The 26,170-nt window shown below is 39.0% G+C and overlaps 2 protein-coding genes across 4 annotated transcripts in view; both read right to left on the bottom strand.

Annotated features, from left to right (window-relative positions):
- Positions 1–7,175, bottom strand: part of itga7 (integrin, alpha 7) — a 33,604-nt gene extending 26,429 nt beyond the window's left edge. For 2 of the 3 annotated variants that reach the window (XR_009240414.1, XM_058631569.1), the window contains exon 1: positions 6,705–7,175. Coding sequence is in view for 2 of the 3 variants with exons in the window: in XM_058631569.1 (XP_058487552.1) it covers positions 6,705–6,910 (206 nt within the window). In the remaining variant the exon portion in view is untranslated. The remainder of the gene's footprint in view (positions 1–6,704) is intronic. The other variant, XM_058631570.1, reaches the window with a different exon arrangement.
- Positions 7,176–10,747: 3,572 nt separating this feature from the next.
- On the bottom strand, positions 10,748–25,809 carry LOC131461152 (protein shisa-4-like). The gene is made up of 9 exons (XM_058632185.1): positions 25,673–25,809; positions 22,899–23,049; positions 22,471–22,616; positions 18,251–18,478; positions 14,163–17,692; positions 13,824–13,977; positions 13,468–13,637; positions 12,858–13,010; positions 10,748–11,784 (listed from the first exon to the last, which is right to left on the bottom strand). Exons 1-5 carry the CDS (start codon positions 25,740–25,742, stop codon positions 17,520–17,522), a joined length of 768 nt encoding a protein of 255 aa, XP_058488168.1. The 5' UTR covers positions 25,743–25,809; the 3' UTR covers positions 10,748–11,784; positions 12,858–13,010; positions 13,468–13,637; positions 13,824–13,977; positions 14,163–17,519.
- Positions 25,810–26,170: the final 361 nt, after the last annotated feature.

Genomic DNA, 26,170 nt, shown 5'->3' with positions numbered 1-26,170 from the left:
TTCAAAACTGAAACAATTATGTTAAAACAGTGACTTCACTAATAGGTCGACAGTCAGATTCCCTGTAATGTCATGTTAATTCTCTTAGGTCTGTGTAATGTCTATTTACATGGACTCAAACATTTAGAAAAAGATACAGGGTTCTGCACAATATTCCCAAATAAACTGCATGTTTTTATATGTCATTTCCCTGTTTTTTCTCAAAGCTGTGGGATCAGTTACAATGCTGAAATTAGAAAAAAACTAACAAACAGAGCAAAGGCCATAACAAGGGTCCTTGCCTCCCTGGCTATCTCATGTCCAATAAAGGCAAAATGCCATAAAGAAAAAAGATAGGCCATTAGTAATGCAAAGGGCATCAGATAAACCCTCTCAGACCATCGTGCACAATCAAACCAATCTTTTTTTAAATAAATATAAACAAACCGCATCCACATTTGTCCCAATTTCCTGTTCCCATCAGCTTTCCATGGCTCATTTCTGGTCCCAGTTCACAATCAGCTGCCATCAGCTAATTGATTAAACTACATCTTTAGCAGAGGCAACACAGTTGCCTTCAATACACACACACACACACTCGTACATACACACACACACACACACACACATTTAATCAAAGGAGAGGCCTGCCATGATTTATTCATCCCCACAGTTCCCATTCTCATCAGACCTTCTTCCCCTCCCCCCACACACCGATCATATGATATTCATAGTCATGTCAACCAAGGTAATGCATAACAGTGAGAGCGAGCCTGATCCTTGTCAAACACGAGTAATTCACACCTAAGATAATGATTATTTGTTCTGACCACGCAACAAAATATCACAAATACATAATCTCAGATGACGCCACTGTGTTCATGTGTCAACTATCTCTGAACTGTGGACACAGAATCAGGTCCTGCTCCTCTTACACTGCCACTGTGCTTTTTTTTTTTTTTTTTTAAATGCATCCCTTTCAGATTTAAGTTGCACATTTCGTCCTGACTCTGCAGATTGTCCGTCTGTCCCCAGAGAACACGTGGTAACACAGAGTAATATTCCTAAAAGCTCTCGGCCGGGCAGCGCTGCTTCCCACTGAGCCTTTATCCAAACTGGAGCAGTGGAGGAATGGGAGAATGTTAAATAGACAGAGAGTAAGTGGGAGGCAGTAAAGCGCATTAATCGTGTGTGTGTGTGTGTGTGTGTGTGTGTGTGTGTGCGTGTGTGTGTGTGCGTGTGTGTGTGCGTGTGTGTGTGTGTATCTACGGGTATTTGTTACCTCTCTAGGACCTTTTTTCTAGCATAAACACTGACCTTGTCCAGACTAGTCGTCCTCATGGAGACCAAAACCTGGTCCAATGTAGGCCAGTCTCATTTCAAATTTGAATTGTGCTTATTTTAGGCATTCACTGTCACGGTTAAGGTTAGGGATAAAGCTTTGTTTCGGCTGTCAAAATGAATGGAAGTCAGTGCAGTGTCCTAAGAAGAATAGCTCTGTGTGTGTGTGTGTGAGTGCATGCATACACCCTGGACTGTAAAGTCCATGCTATAAAACCTTTCCTCTCACTGATCTCTCATATAAATAAACACTGCAACAGTTTGAGTTCCTATATATTTACAAGGCTTTCACATGAATGGCCCCTCAGAGATTTAGCAAGAGTTACCATAGGACACAAGAGAGAGAGAGAGAGAGAGAGAGAGAGAGAGAGAGAGGGCAGTAGAAAAGAATTGAATCAGGGAGGAGAAGGGGGTATGGCTCATTCTCAACTGTTAAGCCAGTGATAAAAAAGCAGCTATTATTTTGCCATTTTAATGCAAATTAGGTGAAATTCTTCATCGTGGAGACTCCGTGGTGCAGTTATGCTGGGTCCAATTTAAGTATATGAGTATCAAACATAAAACTGGACAAATGTGCCACTGGAGGATGCTGGGTTTATGTCTTTCCTTCAATCTCACAGGAAAAGAGAGTTTAAGCATATTTTATTTTACTAGGTCTTGAAGTGCCATTAAGAGTACTGCATTTCCAATCACCTTAAGGTCATCTATTGGTGACTTGTTTTTGAAGCTTAGTAAATCAAGCCACTGGTTCAATGAGAGGATTTGTTCAGCTTCACAAAGCTCTGAAACCAAACTCCAGACTAGATGTCTGGGATTAGATCTACTATACCTGGTGGCCCCCACTGCCAATGAGATTGAGTATCTCACCCAGAAAAAGCCAGGTCCACACTAAACATGAACCTTATAGGACCCTGAGACATTTCCACATTCCCTGTGATGCAACACAACCAATTGTACTGTCGCTCTAATGACGGTGTGTATGGTAAATCACAAACTGACAATGCTGTCAGCGATGTGTGGCATGCTGCAAGGTCACACTGACAGGATCTGAGCCCAGAGTGGGGGAAAAAAGCATTGTGAGAAATGTCAGTGCCACACTGAAAAAAGAGAAGAATTAAAAAGGAAATTGCTTCCGTGAATTGAAAAATAAGACAAAGGGAGGTCAGCAAGTGGGTCAGGATACCAAAGTACCACATTAGGTGTTTTTACAAGGCCAAAAAGAAACTAACAAACAATAACAGATGATTTGTGGCCTACATCAAAGCAGCAAGCACAACAGCCCCCTTATCTTTATCAAGGCACTCCTGTACATTCAATTGTGAAGCTGAAATCTACTGCATGTCCCAGTGTTATATACATGTGGCAGTTACCGTAACATTTATCACAATAATTGTTGCTATATCACAGTGTCATGAGTCTATATGTTGGAGCAGATGTTTGTTGATTTTGTGACATTAAGGAAGGTGATCTTGCAGAAGGTCAAATATTGATCACACCATGTCCATTTTGTTTTTCTGGAATAGATTCCACTATTTTACGGACACAGTTAAATTACAGTACAGGAAAAAACATGCAGTAGCTGGTCTCAAGAACACTGGCAGTGGAGGGATTAAGGTCAGGGGTCTTCCTGTCTTCACAAGGCAACGGACTATTCATGGAAGCACTTTTCATAGCAGTACAAATAGCAGACCTACACATAACTGAGACTGAAATACCCTCTCATCTCATCCTCTGTCTAGCATCAGCAGTGGCACAAGAAGCCCCCCTAAGATCAGCTCAGGGCCTCTGCTTCAGAACAACAAGCCTGATAACACAGATACCAGGTTCGGGATTCTTGAATAACCTTGTGTATGTGTGGCATGCTTTTACTTCCTCCTGTCATGTCACTGACCAAGATCTCCTTACAACACGCCAATCAATATGTGGTCATGTGTCATGCGTGACCTCTGCCATGGCCTTTGGCACTGTATTGAAAAGGAAGCGCAGGCCTTGGAAGCATCACAATCCTGCACTGAGATACACTGCTGGGTTAGGGTTAGGGTTAGGGTTAACACAAAAAACATTCCTCACATAAACCTGCCATCTCTGTGAATATCTGCTCCCTGACACGTCAAGGTTTTGTCTTTGAAAGAATTCATATAATAACAACAAAGTGATTTTTGGTTTATTTTTGTTTTCTGAGCCTCCAGCAAATCTAACAAGCAAAAATGATGCAACGCTGACAGTGTGACTAAGCTGATACGTATTAGCACTACAACAATAAAGGCTGCATGATACAATCCTGAGCAAGCACAGGACAACGCATCAAAGCACTAATATCATTTTCACCCTTGAATTTGACGGCACAACACAATGAGTGGCCACAGGCAACAGTAACCCAAGACGCCACGATACAAAAGAGAAAATGAGTCAATAGCATCTTATTACAGCAGGTTTCAGGCAAAGTGTTTCATGACAGTACATCAGAAAAGTTACGCGCAGAGATACAGTAATAATGGACGTACAGTATCGCAGTAACTGCGCTCCCTGATCTGCAGTGAGACAGAGAGGGCACTGTCATGCTGCTAATGGAAATGTATTATTCAAACAGGAAAGGTGGTTGTGTCACTACCTGAATAATACATTCATCTAATTGAAAGTGTAATCACATGAATGTCTACATTTCTTAGTGCCGATAAAATTGCTATAAAGTCGCTGGGGCCATAAAACTTCATCTGTGTATGTTTCTGGGAATTATGGGGTTTACGGAACCTGCTAAATTTACGTTCCACATGGGTGACTATATCATCATTTATTACACTCTCTAGTTTTAGCAGAACAATATTTTCCCTTGTTAGGTAAAATGACAGCAGCAATGATCAATATGTTTTTTATGAACTGCTGAGAGTGGAAGGTTTGCTGGTTTGATTGTGGGGACGACTCTACAAAGAATTAGAGAAGAATTTGCGTTTCTACTCATTTCCACTTTTACTTATCTGCACTGGCTAGAGTTTGCCTCAATTATTTTAGCATAATGAATCAATTGCACGCTGTCGTCTCAGAAACAAACACGAGGTCGACAGAGTTAGCGACCAGCTGGTGAACACAGTCAGACATTAAGGTGCTAAAGATCCTGACTTTGCCTTCAGCAGTGTATGAGACGTAACAGAGCTAAAAGAGGGTGAATAGAGGACTTTTATCAGCATCAAAAGGAATTATAATGGTATAAATAAATGCATATAATAACAAATTTGCCATATCGACATTATAGGTAAGGAGAGACAGTATTGGTATAAGTCCAGTCATGTTAAATAAATTATTGCTTATTAAGTGGGTATTTATAAGTTAAGAAAAACACCCAGCTTGTGGATTGTGCCAACGTATTTAAAAGGGCAGTTACTTGGGCTAGATGAATGCTAACTCATGAACCCTGGTGACAGCAAATCATAAATGCATGCAGCTGGTGATGATATCACAGCAAACTGGAAGTATGATTATTCATGCCACTCGCTTCCAGTATAGGTGCATCACTTTCAGCACATCAGAAGAGAGAAGTGTATTGATCATCTCCTGGCACAATCATCTCCGCTGATGCAGTGGATGTAGCTGTGTGTTCTCATGCCTCAGTCCCTCTGTCTCTGTCTGCTGCAGAGACGCTCATAGTCCGTTTTTAAAATAAGTTCCAGGAATGCAGCTGGACAGTGAGCAGGTTTCAGGGTGGTGACCTGACTCTCACTGACGGTCTGAGTGGAGGCTGATGTCACTGCCCCAGTCTTACCAGGCGACACGATGACTGCAGCCCTGGGTAAACTGAGGAACTGACTGTTAAATATGGAGCTCCAAATCAGGGACCTTTTTTCATCAGCATAGCATTTGTTTTACTTATAAATACAGGAGTACCATTTTTGAGCTATTTGCTCTTAAAGAATCGCTTTATTTTATAAAATTGTGTTTTATTAAATATAGTAATAATTTACGGTAAACCATAGACTTGAGTGCCAATAAATATTTATATCTGACGATTTTATATTTTTACTGTTCATATTGCCTTTACTTGAAAGCTGCTAAACTGTGTTTTAAACTAAACTCATTTCTGATTTCTGATTTCAATACTTTGAACTTACTTTAACATGTAACTGTTGCTTATGTATGACTATTATCATATCATGTGAATGTGCTGTGGAAAAGGCAGTTATACTCTAATGAAATATATGTATAGTAATGTGCAAAAGTCTCAGTGCAGTCCACCCAGTCTACCAATATATTTATATATATATATATATATATATATATATATATGTATATATATATATATATATGTATATATATATATATATATATATATATATATATACATATATATGCATATATTAACATGCTGTCAATTACTTTAACTCATACAACATATGTAATGTCTTATACAAAAATAATAAACTTGGTGTAACAGACCTTTTTCACAGCAGATATTTGACATAAACTAGTAAGACATACACAGGTTTTACCAATAACACTAATTAGGGTTCCACTCCTTGTTTGAGAGAGCCAGGGTAACACTATTGTAAGTGTAATGATTAAAGGTCACACTAAATACTTGACACTTTAACCTGAAGAAGCTGTTTGTTTGTTTTGTTCCAATAATGAAACTATATTGTCATTATAGTTTTTTGATAAAACAACAAATCTAATGGTGGCCCAAGACTTTTACATAGTACCGTAGGCCTATTACAGAGTAGTTCCCTGCTTGTCTCTATCCCCCCCTTAACTGCAAATCACTGAGATAACTTACTACTGCCTCTTGCTTCTAAGTAATTTCTTTGATATATTTTTTGATTGTCTGTTCCAGTTAGACTAAAACTGTTATGCAAAATATTGGCAAACAGCAGATCAGAAAGCACACAGTGACATGGACAAGCAAAGACACGTGCACACATCCATACACAATATAAGGCACTTTAGTGTCTCCTTTCTTTGTCCTACCAAAGGATGTTCAGCATCAGACCTGAGCTGCTGCAGGAAAAATCACTTTAAAATCTTCTACCTTTTACTGAAATCACTACCTGTTAGCTGATTCAGCATGGAACCCACTCTCATCCACTCTGCACTTACAGTAAATCACCGTCTATTAACACGGAGCTGTGTGGCTCGCATAAACATGCTAAAACTCCTGCATCCACTTGAGAGTTATGGCTGTAGTGAGGATGGGTGCAGCATAGAAATGCTGACTGTAAGAGCCCCGGTTAAAATCACATCTTTTGAAATGGAAAGTCAAGGCAAAGGGAACATTTTGTGTTGTACGAGAAGGAGAAGCTGCAGAAAAGACATCACACATTTAAAGTGAAAATGTAAGGTTTCACCAAAAGGTCAAAATCTCCTATGGCTCACAGGACAAACTCAATGACACTCACCAGCTCTGAGGCTCTGGGGTAATCTGTTGGTGAAGTGCTAGAGAGAAACCAAAAAATGTACCATGGTCTCCCAACTTATGCAGAGTGTGGGTCGTATCCAGGTTGAAGCCCCAGACCTGGTTTGAAAGGGTCAACAGCACCCAGAAGAGGGTAGTCCAGGCAGATGAGAGGGAGGCCATGTTCCCATGTCCCACGGGTACTGCCATAACTGGGTGCAGGTCCTTTAGTTCAGTTTAAAAGAGTATAGAGAAGATTCCTTCAATGGCTCCCAGAGAGCAAAGAGGCAAAAAATAAAAAAGAGCAAATCCTGTCAAAGTCTCCTTCCCTTTCCTGTAGATGCCTCCCTTGTTTCCAATCCTCGGTTGCTCTGCAGTGCTGGCTCTCAACTCCGTTTGCTGCTGTCAGTCTGAAGAGCAGGCTGTGAAAATGTGGCTGCTACTAGAATGTGTGTGTGAGTGTGTGTGTGTGTGCGTTTCTATCAATGCATGTGCGCCTCCCCCTCCTCTATGCTCAGAGGGAGACAGAGGACAAGTGCCTTGAATAGCCCGCTCACTCCTCCTACCTCTCCCCTCTCTCTTTCAGTACCCCCACCCTCCTCCCTCCCGTCCCTCTCTCAGCTGACATCAACACTCAAGGGACTGCTGCCAAAATACCAGGCAAGGTTGTCAAGATACTTGGAGGCTATTGAAGAGAGAGAGAGAGAGAGACAGGAGACTTCTTTTCATCTGTTGAGTTCACACGGTCCAGTCTGCTCCTGCTTCTGTGGCCACTTTTTTTGCTGCAGGTGTCTAAAGATTTGAGGAGCATGAAAGAGAACCACTGGAACACACTGTTAAGAAGCTACTGTAATAATAAACAGTCGATTGGCTGTTTCAGTCCAGGACTTTGAGCTTGAAAGGGCCTGATGTCTGACTTCTGGTGGCAGCGATCTGAAAAGAACCTCTCGAGACAAAAGAGAGATGTGAGAAATGTGCACAGTGACCCGGGAAACTTTATTACAGGACCTTTCTGTCTTCTGAAGACTTGGAGAAGTGTATGAGCTGTGACAAAGACAATTTCACTCCAGACATAATCAGGAAAATTGCAGGAGTGAGATGAGGCGTATCAAATTGGATTCCGATCTGATCTGATATGATTTATTGGTGCCCACACCAGTGAATCATCACTATATCCGTCATGCCCTCTCCTCTGCATTGTCTCCATGACGAGCAGCTGCTCTGGGTTTACCAGCTGATTTTATTTTCTCTTGAGTCAATCTGTGTTCAGCTGTCAGTGGAACACCACAACTGTTCCATACAATAAACCTTACGCACAACAGTTGCACGTCAACAACACAAACAGGTGAATTATTTAGAGTGGAAGGTTATTAGTGTCCTGTCATTTGTTCCTCTACAACCGTATTGAATGAGTGTGATTTTTTGTTGGGAAAAAGGATGAAATTAGAGATTACAATGAACCAGTGAGCTGCTGTAGGTGGAGTTTGAGATCAGAGTAACATGTGACTGACAAAAGTCAAGAACCTACAAGAGCTGAAAGGATTAGTCTAGAAAAACACCAGTCAGAGGTTTGAATGAGCACAGTATTCGACTGTAAACTAAAGATCTTTGTGTTTCTTGGCCAAACAAAGATATTCTGAATAATTGAGAGTATCAGCAGACAAATCAATAATAATAAATAATCCAGTGAAGGCTTCATTGTTATAGGAATTTTTTCTTCTTTTTTTGGTCCACAAACAAATTTGCTCAACATATCTTGGGATTTATTCCTTTACCAATTCAAAATGATATTAAGTGTTTGATAGATTTGGCAAATGATTAGTTACTATACTGGAAAATGTGCTCTTGTCACAATGTATATTGTGATCTTTAAAAAGTAAGTCTGTTGTGCACTGTTTTACAGCATTGCCAGTGTTTGAAAATGAGCTTAAACACCAGCATGTTTTCCTCTGCAGTCTTTTGGCTAATCCAATAGTTCAATTTGAAAAAAACCAATGAACTCGAGAGATTTGATTTTGATCCTTTGATTCTTTTTTTGTCAAGATGAGCCAAACAAACTCAGTCCCCATTAGATCTAAATCAAACCGGTGAGAGGATATATATCACAATCTGTGCAAAAAATTGCCTAATGCAAGATCGATATATTTAAGTCAAGTTTGTAGAGGTCATGCTATCTTGTGTTGTTTTGCAGTGCCATAAAATATGAAAATATACCTTTCCATAATCTACAGAGACAACACAAATTAGTTCATTAGGTAGAGATTTTCAGGGAAATAAAGTCAAAGATTAATTTAATTGTGTGAGATGGTTGGTTTACTGCATGGCTATTACTTTCAGAAAGGGGCTACTTTACTGATCATTTGATCCTCAAAGCCTGAGACAAGCATGCAGCAAAGTTTCCTTTAAAGATGTCAGCATTTAAATAAAGGAGGATTAGAAATGATTGAAGATTAGTGTCTGTGCATGCTATCCTAACTCTCTACACCAGATTCCAGAAAGGATGAGGAGGATTTCCTCTCATGTGATCTGACCAACATTATGGTATCGTACATTTTCCGCCCCCTGCTGTATTTAATGTGGAATTTTTTTTTATTTTTTTTTTTTTAAAGGAAGAAGCTTATATTTAAGGGCAGAATATAGCTCAAAATTCTGTCCATGATTTTAGTTAGTTTTTTATTTGAACAACAGCTTTCGTATTATATTCAGTGAAACAGGAAACATGTTTATTACATGTCCAAATAAAAATAATGTTTTCATCTATGTTTATGTTTCCATACATGTACGAAAGTTTGTCAAGTCTGTATCTTTGTGGAGCATCAAAGCCAGAGCAAGAGCATGCACGGCGGAGTGTTTTCCCCTTGTGCAGTAACTCCCTCAAACAACTAACTCACAATCATGAAAAGAATTATTCAAAACTAGATCGAAAGCTGTGGGTTTCTTTTAATTAGAATTAGACGAGAGGAATGGTGTGGGATGTCGAGAAAATGCTGAAAATATCCTAATGGCAGCTCGGGCAGGAGGCCAAACAAGAATGCCCTCAGACAGAAGAAAGCACACTCAGAGGGAGAGAGACAGAGGGAGGGAGAAGATTGTCGGAAAGCAGGAGCGCAAGAGAGGCAGAAAACAGTGACGGGCAGCTGTAAAGACTATCTGCCACATTATCCAAGTGCTCATTAGCAGTTTGAGCCACACTTCAAGGAGAAAGCTTATTTTCGATGGCAGGCAGGGCAACAGGGAGCAGTACGTACAGTATGGGCAGGGTCATTTTTTCCATTTAGAGCCCAGTCACTTCCATGACTAAAATAGCCATCGTCAGCACTATCACTGTATTGATTAATGGATAGTGTGGGATGCAGTAAGTGGGAGTGGCTGGGGTTATTATGGAATTAAATGTAAGCATGCCCACACTGGCAATTTGAGTGCACATGATCCCAGAGTGGCTCTGACATACTGCGGGTGGGTTCTAGCATACAACATTATGGATTATATAACAAACACTGATATGATTGTAAGATGATTTATGAAGTAGGCTTGTAAGCGTCTTTGTTTCTACATCGCTTCGATGCGCTGCTGGAGACAAATTGAGTTTTTAAAAAGGTAGAAAACAGAAAACTGGGTATGTTGTTACTAATGGATGACTAAGGGCTATGGACCGCACTGAGAACAAAACCCACATTTGCAATACAAATGTTTAATCAGCGTTTCTTATTCTTAAGTATGGCAGTAATTCATCACGTCAATGGAGAAAGGCAATTTTATTTTAAAAATAAATGGCAAACTTTTGTCTTGCTTTTAATATTTTAGGCATTGCAGCTTCATAAATGAATGGTTATTATAGTTTGCCACAGATACTTGGGTTAGATGACCAACATACAGCTCATACATAATGAAGACTTTCACATGTGAAATGAATGAGGAAAATATTGCTAATACTCGATTGTATCATTTAAAATCTAATAATCCTGATATTGTGCATGTAAGCTCACTGCCAGAGTCACAGAACAATGTTTCAGCTATTACAAGTAAAAACAAAGGTAAACTGTGAAAAAGACTAATAAAAGTTGTTTTTTTATTTTCATTTAATTAGAACACTTTTAAGAAAACTTTGTTATGGTGCAGTTATTTCAAATAATACCATAAAGGACCTTCTTATCATCCTCACATTATCATAACTGCAACAATTCCTAAAGCATAATTGCAACCCCAACATGGGCTCAGGATGATGATAAAACAATGTATTAATAATCCCAGAGACACTTTATCTACTTGTAACAAAGGTTTGCACTTAACTCTCTCCAGAGATGTAGGCTGTGCAGGCTACACAACACACACTGTTGTTAGTGTCATCAAATGTTTGTTGTGATGTAGAATCACTGCATAGTTTAAACTGTTTGAAAAAGTATATCCTAAAACAGCTATTAAAGGTGCTAGAGCATGTTTACATCACAAGCAGCACAAAACTGAACGTTATGCAGAGACTATACTTGAGGAAATGGTTAGATTACAACCATAAATCCTAAGTAAGGCCTCAGTTTCCTTTTTCTACACAGAAGTGGGACAAAGGCGACCCCTAGTGGCAATTTGAGTAGGAAATAGGAATGGGAGGTCAACTGAGTCTGCATTTATGCAAAAGTGTCAAAATTAGGCTTTTAATTAAATAAATGCAGTGATGTATTTCACTGAACAATTATTGTCATGCAATTCCCCTTTGTATCCATCTCCAAATAAATGTTAATATAAAAAATAAATGGTAAGGCATTTTTTTATCTCTCTAAAGACTTGAAATGTTTTTACTTATATTTTTCCCTCTTAAACTGAATATTTTTTAACAAAAAGTTCAAAGCTTGACTTTAAAAGTTCTATTTTAAAACATCACACAAGCACTTTCTGAAGATTTGTTTCCTGCGATAATGGCGGCGCAATCATCATGAGGTGGTTTTATCTGGTCAGCTTGAAGGTTCAGGGGTTTGGGACATGGGATGGGTTGTAGGGTGGATGTGCAAGATCATCTGAATATGGTGGTGGAGGTGGATAAGATAGTCCTGCAGGCTGGAGGGGATGCAGTGGGAATGAAGGTGGGTGAGCTGGATCAGGAAAAGAGAGAAGAAGAAGAAACGGATGGGGTGTGTGAAATACCCCATCCCCATCCCCATCCCCATCGTCACTGAAAAATTAATTGTGTTGCTTTTTCACAATTATTCATAAAAATTACTTCAACTTTACAAGATAGATAGATAGATAGATAGATAGATAGAAAGATAGATTGATCGATCGATCGATAGATAGATTCTAGCTTCGTAGCTCGCAAGCTAACTAGCATGCTAACTACCAAGCTAGATAGATTCTAGCTTGGTAGCTCACAAACTAACTAGCACAATTACTAGCAAGATAGATAGATAGATAGATAGATAGATAGATAGATAGATAGATAGATAGATAGATAGATAGATAGCTCGCAAGCTAACTAGCATGCTAACTAGCTCACAAACTCACTAACACAATTACTAGCAAGATAGATAGATAGATAGATAGATAGAAAGATAGATATCTCGCAAGCTAACTAGCATGCTCACTACCAAGCTAGATAGATGCTCACAAACTCACTAACACAATTACTAGCAAGATAGATAGATAGATAGATAGATAGATAGATAGATAGATAGATAGATAGATTCTAGCTTGGTAGCTCGCAAGCTAACTAGCATGCTTACTACCAAGCTAGATAGATTCTAGCTTGGTAGCTCACAAACTAACTAGCACAATTACTAGCAAGATCGATAGATAGATCGATCGATAGATAGATCGATCGATAGATAGATAGATAGATAGATAGATAGATTGGTAGGCAAGGCAAATGTTAAAGTTATCTTCATGTTGTTAACATTATCTGTTAGCAATATTGAAGACTTATCTTTCCTTCTGAAGATATACATCTTTTAAAAAAAAACATCAACATCAATATATATGCAAGAACAATATTAACTGAGTATGAATGGAGACTGGAGGTGGTAAGCTACTGTTGGGCAATTCATTTCTCATCTGGTTTGTTCTCTTCACAGGGTGTGTTGTTGACAAAATTCCAAAACAGGCCTTGTGCATGCTGAGCAAAAAAACAACATTAGTTTTTCAACAGCAATCAGACGGTTAGAGGACTTACTTGAATCCATGTATAAATGTGGTGGTGCTGTGGGCATGGGTGGGCCTCCGTATCCGTGCACGACAGGCACAGGCTGGTAGTCCAGGTAGGACGGGTGCTGGGGAGACACTGGCTGACCAGGTACATTGCTTACATGGGTGGTGTTGATCACAACTGCAGTAGAAGACCATATAGATTCAATTATGAAATAGGGTAGAAATAATCTGCATACAATATACAATAGGATAGACTGGACATTTTTGAAAAAGACACCTTTAAGAACTCACTATTTTTAGTTATGTGTCTAACAAGAGTTCCTGGACTTGTAGCTATTCAGACACATAATGCATAACACAATTAAGAAAGTATAATATGTTAACGGGAAGATGGAGGCATGCATCGCAAGCTGCTCTCTCCTGCTTCAAGTATTGGTGCTACTGATGCACTGGGTAAAATCAAACCAGGCTTCTTGTTATTATGGTTTTGAATGATATGACATGAATGGATGGAAGCATGTGTGTAGCATACCTTCTCATCTCACTCAGCAAGAAAGCAAGTTTATTTCAGCACATGTTAAAGCTACACAGTGTAGTCAGAAACAAAACTCTAAACTTTAAATACAGTCTCTTACTTTGCTGCTGTTGGTTGCGCCTTTTCCGACACTTCTTGTATATCAAGCAGCAAGGACACAGACAGCAGATGATGATAATGACACAGAGGAGGGGAAGCAAGGTCGAAACGATGGCTACCACAATCATACCAATCGTATTGATTCCTTTGCCAAACCTGGGAGAAAAAACACTGAAAACAAATTTTAGAAGAGTGAATTAATAATAATGACATTGCTGCTCAATACTCAGAGATAATTGGCTGATAAATTGGTGACACTGTTGTGGAAAGCAATAGAAATAGAAAGCAGTGTATTGTTGTTGTTGTTTTTACCATCTTTACCATGAAGAAAATCACATTATCAAAACAGGACCGTACCTTTCATGGCAGGCCTCTTGCTGCTCTTGGGTAAGATGCTTTTCCTTTGTACTGCAGCAGTATTTCTTGCTGCAGTCTCCACAGCAGTAGCTATCACACCTTTCAATATCATGGTAAACGCCGTCTCTGTCCCAATAGCTACTACAGTGATCAGCTGAAACACATAAAACACTTCCCAGTATAACATTGATAAACAGGTGTACCTCAGTCTTGGCATGATTGTTCCCAGATGTATTTTAGCTTGACTGGGTTAGTTAGGTTTCACTTTGTGACTTCTGACAAATCATGGAACAAGATTCAGTATAAACCTGCTGAAAAAATACCAAAAAAAGAACTCACCCCTTACAGGCAGGAGAAGGATCACACTCAAAATACACACAAGACTGGACAAGACAGTTGAAACCATAACTGCCATAATGAGGTATGACAAAAAAGTGGCTCCTAGTTCACTGATACAACCATCTCAGTCTGTTTGACAGTACCACCCCTGTCATAAGTCACCAAACAACATTCCTTACTTCATGTGAAAGACATGCAGGATAGTTTGTCAAAGTTTTAAAGGCAACAGCAGTTGCTGCATTTTGATTGAACTGCTGAAACCTTAACATTCATTCTCAATGTCATGTATGTATGTTAGATTATACCATTTATAAAGCAGAAACTCACACCAGAAGTAGATATAAATTGTTAAGTCTCACTTTCTTTTCCTACTGAGTTTTACAGCACTGTATGTGGATTATACAGTCAAGTAACTCCACCTAAATACTTTGAACTATCTCCACCCAGTCTCCTCTGAACCCTGAGCACTTACACCTACAGCATGTATCAGTTGTAGTCTTACTGTATCTTCAATTGTTTATTTGGAACAAATAAATCAGAGCAGTTGACATACAGTACTGGTCAGCCACACACTGAACATTACCATTCTTTTTTAATGCAACATTTTCTTATCTTTTTAGTGCACTGCTGTTTCTTTTTATACAGCAATGTTTAATTTATTAACATGTCCCATTTAGCTATGCATTCTCACTTAATCCTTTAACACCTAAGCCTCAAAATGTGTGTCTGGACTTTTTTATTTATTTCTTATTTTAACCATAAAAGGCCCAGAAAATGTCCTGTGTGTGTGCTTCTTCCCCATTTTTCCAGAATAACTTTAATTATCTGGAAAAAAAAAAAACTTGAAAATTTGAACAGTATAATAATAGTTTATGTTTGAGTTTTTGTCTCAATGTCCAAAAACGGGCCAAAAAATGGAAACTATGTACAGGTGTTTCCAACTCTTTGCTCTCTGGTGACAAAGATGATGATTCACCGGCTTCCTGAAAAAGCGCCGGTGAAATTGCCGTAATAACCACATGTTCTAACAAATGCTAGAACTAGAACTTTTAGACTAATTCAGCTTTTAATTTAGCTCAGTTCTGGGTCTGTTTGCGCTGAAAATAGAAGTCTGTTCATGGCACTGCTGTCTGAACGTGGGTTAGCAGTATCAGTAACCAACGCTTGGGAAAGTAAATATATATATACACCGTATATTTTTTTTTTTTTATTAAACTCTGCAGGATAGGTGCATGTGTGTGTGTGTGTTTCAACAAAATAAAAGACATACATGTTTTCTCAAAGTAACATCAACTGACAATGGCTACAACTCACAAATACAAACACTCCACCTTGAAGAATCACTGGCCAAAGGGGCTGAAATCACAGGCAGAACACAAGCACAAAACGTTTGAGGCAAGAGGTGAGGCTACAGTCAAATACAGACAAATTGATTGGTTGATGTAGGTAACATGCATGTTCTTCACAACTTAAAAAAAGAAAAAAAAGAAAATGTAAATTACTAAGACCTATAAGGACATCATCATCATTACCTGGCAGGTGGTAAAATAAAACCACAGCAAAAATGTGACTGAAAGACCTTCTGAAACGCTAATATATAAAATACATACACAAGGTACTATTTTCTTTGAACACAACCAAAGTCTGAGCAAGGAAATCTCAAAAGTCAGGCATTTTAAACAGAATTGCTATCTGGTTTCTGACGATAAGAAAAAAGGTCACTTTAGTTCAACTATTTTCAAGTAATTTCAGTGAGCAGAGGAGAAGAGAGGCTTTGCTTGAAAACAACAAAAATGCAAGTGACAAAGCAAGAATGGCCTATTAGGAGAACTTTAAAAAATTGAAAGTTTTGAAAAAACTAAAAGTCACTGTTACAGCAGGGCTCTTGAATAAAGGCAGTGGTGATTACAAGAGAAAGCCATGATTTCAATACCAAAACAACACAAAAATGTATGAGCAAACTTGAGTCGACTCTAAAGTGTGGGTTTTGAGTCGACAATAAAAGGTTTGACGGTTACACAGCTCTATGTTTATGTTGAACATAGAGCTTTCAGTACAAGTAACACAACTATCGCAAACATCCATCCATCCTCTGCCACTTTATCCTCCACATGAGGGTCGCTGGGAGAGCTGTGCCAATCTCAGCTGACATAGGGCGAAAGGCGGTGTCACACTCCCTGCGATTGACAGGTCGCCAGTCCATCACAGGGACACATACAGAGACAAACAACCATCCACTCTCACGCTCACACCTACAGTCAATTTAGAGTGTCCAATTTTATCGCGAAACAAACAAACAAACATTAATAGAAAATAAAACATTTTACATGCGCGCTGCTGTTTGATAGCGACAAAGGCACAACTGTTTTTCAACATTTTTCATTAATTGCACACCAGGCTGTATACATTTGTTGTTGAATAAAAGAGAAAAAGCATTTTCTTTGGTTAACTGAGTCAGAACTGCCGATGCATTTTAGCCGCTTGTTGTGCACAGCTGTAAGATAGAAGAGTAAATTAAAAAAAATATGATAATAAAAAGAAAAATCTGATGTCTCCCTTGAACATATGTAAATAAAACGTAAATGTAAAGTGAACCTTCCCTGAGTGAAAGGTTTATTCTATTAAACTGATGTGATACAAGTTCCCTTTTCCTGAATTCTTAAAGAAAGAAGACCCAAGACTCTGTGAATATTGGCAACTGACAACGATTTGACTCCTTCCTAAACCATCTTGTGAGAAACACACCCATTTTGGGACTACATGTAGTTAGTATCATGTATATTAAACACATACCAAACATTACACATCTACATTACGAGTAACTCCATGAAAATCAAAAAAGTCATAGCACTTTATATCAGAAATCTGATCACGGCCACAGACACGAAACCTTCTCCATCACCAATTTGAAGCCAGTCGCCACAGATCATGGATAGAAGGAGGCCGAGCAGGTTTAGCCAGTGACAAGTGCGAGTAAGGACAAGGACGGGGGATGTTGAAGCCTGTTCAGCAGGTTGAAAAATAACAATGCACTTCACATATACTTTTGAAAATCAGACAAATTTTGGTGTTATGTTTCATTCAACAGGATGACTATGATGTAATCAAAAGTAACCTCACTATTAGTATATAGTAAGTCCATGCAATACCATCCAAGACAAACATTTTCATCTTGCAAATCTTCAACAGCACTTAAAATGTGTCACTAACCACATTTAAATCACTGAAACACATGAATGTAGACCCTCTGGAACAGATATTATCTTGACTCAGATCACACATTTAAAGTTCTGCCAAGTTCCTAAACACTGCATGTTTCAAGTGGCTGAGAGAGCATGGCGTGGTCCATCATCCAGTCTAGGGTGTGACGTAATTCGGGTTGTATGCAGGCTGGGTAAGGAAGTCTGCGTGTGTAGGTGTTGGAGCGTTAGCACCCGGCTGAGCAGGAGGCTGTAGAGGGTAAGGTGGCTGGCTGGGGGAGAACGCAGCCTGGCTGTAAGGCATCGGGTTGGGAGGGTAGCTTGGACCAACTACACATAAAAAGAAAACATAACATGAAGATGAAAAGGTTGAAACCATATTGACAGTAACCACAAGCTCCAACTATACACCAGCAGCAGTTATCCCATGTGTTCACTGTAATGCATCATGTCCTTACATAAAAAGCTACTTTTCCATAGCATGCTGTGTTTTGGAAAAAAGTCGTACAATCATCAAGACATCTTTGAATAATGTTAACCCTAAAAACGTCAAGAGCTTCATTTCTGCCAATTCTTCCATTTCAGCGATGATGCTTTCTAAAAAAAAAAAAAAAAAATCACTTTCAAGCATGCAGCTACTCCAAGAAACAAATGGATGTTAATCGAGGTCAGGAAATGAAGATAATGAGTGGTTTATAATTCTTCTTCCATCATTTGCAATATCAGAAAAGCCGACAAGCACTGAGAAATGAATTATGCAACTATTTTATTTTATAGCTACAGCTGTCACCAACTATCACTCAAGTAACATGCCTTTGACTTGATGATCGGTTGCCATGACAGAAACATTTTATTTAAGGTCATTGAAACAGAAAAATCCATACTCACTGGCTTCCTGATATGTTGGAGGTGGCCCCGGTGTAAAGGATTGTCCCTGGTAAGGTGCTGGAGGCATGGGCTGGGCTACATACCCTGGCTGCACTGGTATGGGCTGGTACGGTGGATACTGAGTCGACTGGTAGGATTGAGGCTGCGAAGGCATTCCTGTTGGCTGCTGGGGGTAATGCTGAGGACTGGCAGTGACCACTGTTGTGTGAGTGGTAGTGGCTATCACAGCTGTATAAAAAAGAAAAAAACAATACACAGAAATGGATGTTAAAATGGTGAATTAGTTGTAGTATTTGGGCAAAAGGTCATGATCCTTTGGACCACACTAAATACCCAACTGGGTTAATGGGCAAGGGTTCTACGTACTTGACTAGTATGTTCAACACAGTCAGGAAATTGACAAACACAACGGTTCGTTACAAAGTGTGACAATACCATCGGGAAGTTCAGATTACACACAAAGAAGTTAGCCTCTGTTGCCTAATTAGTTCCGACTTCTTCCACATTGGTGAAATGATGAAAACAGAGCTGAAAACAAAAAGCTTGTACTCCCATACATTAGTGTCACTAAAATCATTGCTGCGTCATTTTCACTGGAGGACGATGCGGGAAACCATGTGGGTGGAATGTCTGCAGAGACGATGTTTTGAGCAACGCAATTATGTCAAAGGGTGTCCTTAAAACTATAGAAAGTATAGTATGGTATAAACCATACGGAGTGAGGACATTTTGGCTAGTCCTCTTAGTCCACTTAAGGGGTAAGACCTGGTTTTAGGGTTAGAATTGGTATTAGGTTTAGGTTAGGGTAAGGCACTTAATTGTGATGCACAATGTCTGAGGGTCCTCACTATGAATGAAGTGCAAACACGTGTGTGCGTCAGTCATTCTCCCACTATGTCTCTTCTATTCTCTCATCAGACTAGTGGGCGTCATGACCACTTCCTGTAAATGAGGTGGTTAGTTTTCCCCCACTGCGGTTGTCATGGAAACAATGAGTCACGAGAGGTGGAGCCCTCACATTCCTAGATGTGATCCTTACATGCCGCAGCGCGATTTAGGGAAAAAATCACATCCTTGCTCGTGTCAGTGCCTATTCATGCTCTCTGAGAGTGTAGTTGCTGCAAGGCACACACTTAAAAATCTGTTTAAATCAAAAAACAAACTGACACAACATGTGCAAGAGTGTGTGTCATTAACAACTCTGTCCAGTGGACATGACAAACACACACGCTATCCAGCTGCTTTTTCTCAAGTGCGGGAAGACACCCAATCTGAGAGGTGGATAAGAGGGTAAATGTAAATGATAGCTAGTTTACTGAATAGGTGAATATGGCAGCAGGAATAATGGATTCAAAGCAAGAGACGCCACCCACCCACAGAGCAGTGGATCACAGCTGTGTGTCACTGATAGCACAAAGCTCATATAAATGAGGCTGGGCATGTTAACTAAAGAGGCCAGTTCATAATTATGTCTATATGCCTTTAATGCTTATCTCAGCTAAGCACAGAGAACAGTGGCGTGCAGAGGGGGGTAAAGTGGTAAAATCATGAGGAAGTGTACTACTGCCTGCCATTCATTTGTGTCCTCTAACGCAAAATACACATTTAAAAAAAATATTGTTTCCTAGTGGAGAAAAGTTATACAGCACCCTATAAGACTCTGTGCTGTGTAGGATGTCCATTTATAGGTGTGTACGAATGTGGGGAAATTATATACTAAAGGCACAATTTTCGCCACTGCCCTTCCAAATGTCTGTACGCGCCACTGACTGAGAATCACATGCAAGAACTGTTGAATGAACACATTCTGTCTCAAGAGACACATGTAGTCTAAGATGATTTGTCATTTTTACAAATTATCTTGCCATGTACAAGTAATAAATGAACAGGTGTTCCAAATAATCCTTGGTGTGACACCACCTATACTATTCAATAACGAGATTCAACGAGTCATATTTCTGTCACTTGTATCAATAATGGACCATTTTAATTTTGAAAGGCCTTTTGACACATAACCTGATTGTGGTCTGCATACTTCTTCTTTACTGGAAGAGCAACAGCATGGCTGTTTATAACATTTTCTAAGGGGGAGCAGCATTTGACCCAGTGACACTGAACAGACTGAATACGCTGATAAGGATATCAGGGAAAGTCAGTGCAGCTTATATGAACTGCATGAGGATTACTGTTGAAAACTGTATAGAAACAGGAGCAAATAACACATTTTTGGGGAAAATATTTTCAGCTGTGGTTTGTATAGTGAATGATAACCCAACCATGTGTACGGTATTCATTAAAAATACAGCACAAGGTTCATGTTCATTGAACTGAAGGAACATGTCACTCAGTTTACTGTGTAGTGAAATACGGCCATGAATCTCACACACAGACAATTACTGTCAATTTACCACTGGTTTTGGTATTTGTATCTGTCGACAGTAAGGCAAAACAAGGCATGATCTAATAAATGTAAGGAACAGTTCCAGATTGCTTGGTCTCTGAGCATAATAAATATAAACAACTGTCTCCTCTATAGGCACCACACTATGGTATGGTACAATTGGTGGTGATCGTCAGTATATCAAGTTTTATTATTAGGGTGAAAACAAAGACTCTGTAACTCTGTAAAATACTGTTAACTGCAGCAGCCTTGTGAAACAGTATACCAAAATGAATGAAATGAAGAAACTGACAGTCCTGGTGAATTAAAAAAAAAAGATTTCGGGAAAATTAAATCAGTTTGCATGTGTGTGCTCCAAAATCTGTGTTCTTATAAAGACCGAGGCAACACAGCAGTAATACAAGTCATGTGGTGGGTGGGGCAGCTAGCAATCCTCAAAATGAGTTCCCTCGTGGTTCTTCTTTGAAAACGAAACTAACTTGCACTCTGCAAACTGGAAACCTGCAAATGTGCAGGAAACCTGCACATGAAGCCACAGAAGCAGCAGCAAATGGCTACAGACTGTAACCTTTACAAGTCATGCAAATTGTATTTATTTGTAAATTGCTAATTTGTTTTGCAAATTGTATTCGTGCAATTTGTAACTCAAGTTTTTGCACAAAGAATATCTGACCTGACTAATACGAACATGTGATTTATTGCTTCAGTCATGTTCCCTTTTAAGTGATGTGCATTGAGAAACCTTTGCTATTCAAATGAATGAGGGGGGAAAAGGCTCCAAGTATTTCATTTATTATAACAATATTAAAAGAACCAGCATATATTCAGATAAGCTGACACCTAATTTTTGGTATGTTGACATCTTGACAAAATTTCAGTTTTACAAACTAATTTCTGGAAATGCCATTTAACCTCAGTTACATCCTGTTTTGTAAAAGCTTGAAGTTACTTCATATGTTTTATCAGCTTCAACAGCTGACTGATTGCTGTAGTGTGTTAAAAGTCAACTGAGTCTAAAATGATTCTCACAGTGGTATAAAAAAAATCTGCGATATAATTTTTTAGGTCAAGCTCCACTTCAATTCTAACCATGTTGTAGATTTTCAAGATTAATAAGAACATTATCACACAAGAGACATTAATGGAGGAGGATGAGAGCCTAAAGATATTAATGGAATTTATTTATTGGCATAAAATGTAAAACAATTAAAAAGAACTGCAGCCTTTGCAATTTGTCTAATTAACCCTAACCCTAATCAGCACATTACGTTACAATAAAATGATTAAATCATATTGATGAAATAGCCTCGCTCCATTTTCTGATAACTGTCAGATCAGGGCGCTCTAGGACATACACCAATTAGGATTAAGCTGAAAAACTGGTAAACAATACAGACAAATAATACTAAAAGGATTGATACTGCGTCAACTACAAGTCATCTTCTGGTACGTATATCATCAAACCACACTTAACACTGCTACTAAAAAGCTGAACTATCACTTTAAGATCTTTATTATCCCTGTAATTACTTTAACAGTAGCACTGTACTGTCCACACACTGACAGGTCAAATGACAAAATAACACCCTTCTTACATGCCTCTACATAAGAGGAATATGACTCATCAGAGGTTTTTTTCTCAGAAGAGGTTTTGGTCTTTAATATGTGGCTAATAAACATTGGGACTACTAAAGAATAATGCCAAATCAAATAAAGTCAAAGCCTACCATATGTGTGAACGCATGAGTAGAGATTCATTTTGAGTCCCTGAAGCAATGGCTACTGCAAACATCACACACATTCCTGAAGGGTTACTTACGTTGTGGTTTGCGGCACATTTTGTATAAGCAGCAGCAGGGGCAGATGCAGCAGGTGATGATGATGAAGAGAAAAACAATTACTGAAGAAACAGCAACGCTCACGGACATCGCCGAAGATGAATGCATATGATCAGTCCATAAGTCACTAAAAAAAGAAACAAAAGACAAGATCAATCAAAACAACTCTCATGCTAATTACTTTACTGAGACTGAGTGTTGTACAGTAAATCCTACATCATGGGCATAAAGATAAGTACAAGCTGGCATTCGATGACTGGGTTAGTCATAATATTGCTGTTTTTCCTGGTTCACATAAACGCCATACTGGTGGTCGCACACAGAAAAACACTACTTCCTGTTTCATGACTACATTAACTCTGAGGGACAGAGAGAACACACATATCAAGCAGAGAAGAAAATAGCTCACCATTTTAGTTGTCTGTCCTCAGTGATTCGCAAGGAGGTAAAACGACAACAGTATCTCTCACGGCAGCTACCGCAGCAAAATTCATTTCGGCACTCCTGGTAGCGGTTGTATTTTTGAAATGCATCTTCATAGGCCAGACAATCGTCATCCGCTGTAACACAAAAAGGACAAAGAAAACATTGGAAAAATGGAATGGGAAAGAGGAAGTAAGACCACTGAAGACCATGGTCCTGTCCACTGAAGACAATGGTCCTGTCCAAACCTGGTATTAAGAAGGAGGTTCAACATACTGTACATTATAGTTCACATCATAAAAAGAAAGATAAGAGAAGTGAAAGAATACTTTGTGTTCATTGTGAAAAATGAGTGGTTCAGAAACATCAGCTGGGTAGGGGCTCCTTCACTGTTGCCACAGATGCATTGGTGTTCACACCGTTTAAAAGGGTGTTGCCACATGTTCCCCAGGACACCATCGAAAGTAGACGGTGGTAGTAGTTTTATGTATCTATCACAAGCCCGTTTCAGCTCTACATTGTTGCACCATGCATTGTGTTTTTAATGTAGTGCTGAGTATTTTCTCTCCCACATGCCACATGTAGTGTTTCCTCATGCACTCTAGCTTTGTTTTTTTTGAGTGAATGTTTGTGTGTGGAGTGGTGAAACTGTGGAAACTGAATTGCCCAAGTGTGTCCTTAATGCATCAATGCATCTTGAGAACATTCACACCTGTACTTACAGCTGTCCACTTGTGCTCAGAACACTCACGATGGGTATTAATACCAGGTATGAATAGTATTAGAATAATAACACTAGAATAATAAATGAGACACACACAAGCCTCAATGTGCCCACATTTACTTTAGAAGTATATTAGCTCTGCGGATTCCAAAAAAGTTAAAACAAGCAAAAAGTAGACATAAATGGTCTACTTTTACACAAAAGAGCCTTCACAAAGTTCAACTTGCAGTGAAAAATGTATTGCAATATTTCGGTGATTAGACCATCATCTTTTCTTTGTTGTTCTAAGTCGTGGTCCTGAAAAAAAGATGTACTAAGGGTCCTTTTTAAAATTTTCTCCAGTGTGTGAATTTGCTCCTTTACTTTAGGTTTTAAATCACAAAAAAAAGCAATTTTAATATGTTGGATTTTGCTAAATTATAGCAGGCAATTTACCTGAGCTTTTATTTTAATGGGTACAGTCTTAAACAGACATATCCAAAGTCTATTTTATGTATTATTTATGCCAGGGATGGCCTGGGACAGAAAGTGGGCCTGGTCGCATGTCGTCACCATTAGATCATAGTCCAGGGTTTGCATATCAGACATGACAGACAGATACACGTATTCCCCTCTTGTTATGTCATCGGACTCCAGATGTTAACGAAAGGCATTTGTTCAAATCCTGCATGGCTTGGATTCGGTTGCATTGCCATATAAAAATGACAACTGTGACAATGAAAATAAAATTATTATAACACAGTGCATTTGTATGTAACTTTTACTGTTAAAAAAAAGGTCTGAAGGGAATCTGAGATCCGAGAATCTTTACATTATCACCACTGGTCTAAAACAATGGACTAACACATAACAGTATTTTAGGGAAGTGTTGAATCAACAACTGCGGCCTGTGGTGCTGTTGAGAGGCTTTACAGGTTTTGTTCACCTTTACTTCTCTAAACTTGTTGGCCAATTTAATAGGCACACCAAACAAAATCTAAAACTAATCCGACCTTCATGAAGATTACAGTGTTCAGGTTAAAGACTATTTTGGAGGCTGTCGATTTATTTCTGTTGCGTAGCACTCACTAAGAGATGTCTTCAGCACTGTATCCAACCTGTCTCAATGAAGCCAGACCTAACGTAACACCTCTTGTATATACACACTATGTTTGAACATCACTGTTCTGATGTAAGGCTGAGGAAGACAGTGTGGTTTAAATACCCACTGCCATACAAATGACATGTTGATCACCTTAACCTGAGTAAGCTTTGATGATGTACTGACAAAAAGCAATAATCGGGTTAAGATAATGTGGAGTATTCGGATCATATTAGTCATTTTATTAGTCTTAATCGGATTAGAATATGCTATTGGGAGTTTTCACAGCAATGGATGTGAGTCATAACCAGACTATGCTCTGTAACACGTGAACGGGATCACGAATGGAACATTCTCACAGCGACTCATGCACAAAGAAATAAAGGTCAACAGGCAGACTATTGGCGCCTGTCAGTGTCCAAATAAAGGTAACCAAGGACCACACAGTCGAATCAACAATGTAGAAAAAAAGAAATGATTATGTATTTGTAAAAGTTAATTTACGTTCGAGTGCATAGACTGTAATAAACGTGGGATTTTTAAGACAACAAATGTCGTTAATGATGTTACGACATATTCTATTTAAAGTGACGATATTTTTTCATTTTTATGGTATTACCAAAACATCGATCATCAACAGCTAACAGACTTCCGAGGAGGTACATCTCTTTGTAATATAATGATTCTTGGTCAACCAAAAATGGCCTTTAAGTCATAAAAGAGCAGCTGAATTCGCCTGTTTTCTCCCCAAAAGCTAGTTAAGACATATAAAGACAATAACGAACGGTAAACCAACAAACGACCAGCTCTCGGTGGGCAAACTGACATCGCCCTGGTTTTTGACACCGGTTTGTACTTTTATCATACGTGTCGACTGTTCACACGCAGTTCACGACGCAACGAGAACGACAAACGACCAGCAAGACCCTATTTGATGTTTTAAAATCAAACTTACCGGACACGGACGGAGCCAAAATCGCACATAATACCAGCCATACAACAACACTGCACAGGCCCGACGCCATGGCTGAACACAGATTCCCGGATTCAGGGAGTGAAGTGGGAATCTCCAACGACGGCTGGGGGGAGGAGCCTAACCACTGACGCAAAGATCGTCTATGCACACTGTGTGTGTGCGTGTGTGTGCATGTGTGTGTACATTTTTAGGAGGCTGTGTAGACCAATTGTCAAACAAACCCATATTTCTGAGGACATTTTGACCTTGTGAGGACATTTTGTCTGGTAAATACAACTTCAACAGGCTATTTGAGGATTAAGAACCTGGTTTTAGGGTTAGGGTTAGAATTAGGTTTAGGATAAGTGGTAAGATGAGCAAGTTAAACTATTACTACTAAAAATAACAACACAAGGGGAAACAACAATACTATACGTCAATAAATTTAAAAAAAAAGTTATGTTAAAGTAAAAGTTAAAAAATATTTACTTTTTCAAC

This window comes from Solea solea, chromosome 6 (genome assembly GCF_958295425.1).
Source record: "Solea solea chromosome 6, fSolSol10.1, whole genome shotgun sequence".
In the NCBI taxonomy this organism is placed as follows: domain Eukaryota; kingdom Metazoa; phylum Chordata; class Actinopteri; order Pleuronectiformes; family Soleidae; genus Solea; species Solea solea.
The sequence above is the reverse complement of the archived record's forward strand: the minus strand, read 5'-3'. Positions and strand labels throughout refer to the sequence as shown.

Coding starts and splice junctions, on each gene's coding strand:
- LOC131461152 (XM_058632185.1), bottom strand. CDS start 25,742: ATGGCGTCGGGCCTGTGCAGTGTTGTTGTATGGCTGGTATTATGTGCG. Junction 22,617..22,898: donor GAGGACAGACAACTAAAATG/GTGAGCTATTTT, acceptor TTCTTTTTTTAG/TGACTTATGGACTGATCATA. Junction 17,693..18,250: donor TCCAACATATCAGGAAGCCA/GTGAGTATGGAT, acceptor TTTTATGTGTAG/TTGGTCCAAGCTACCCTCCC.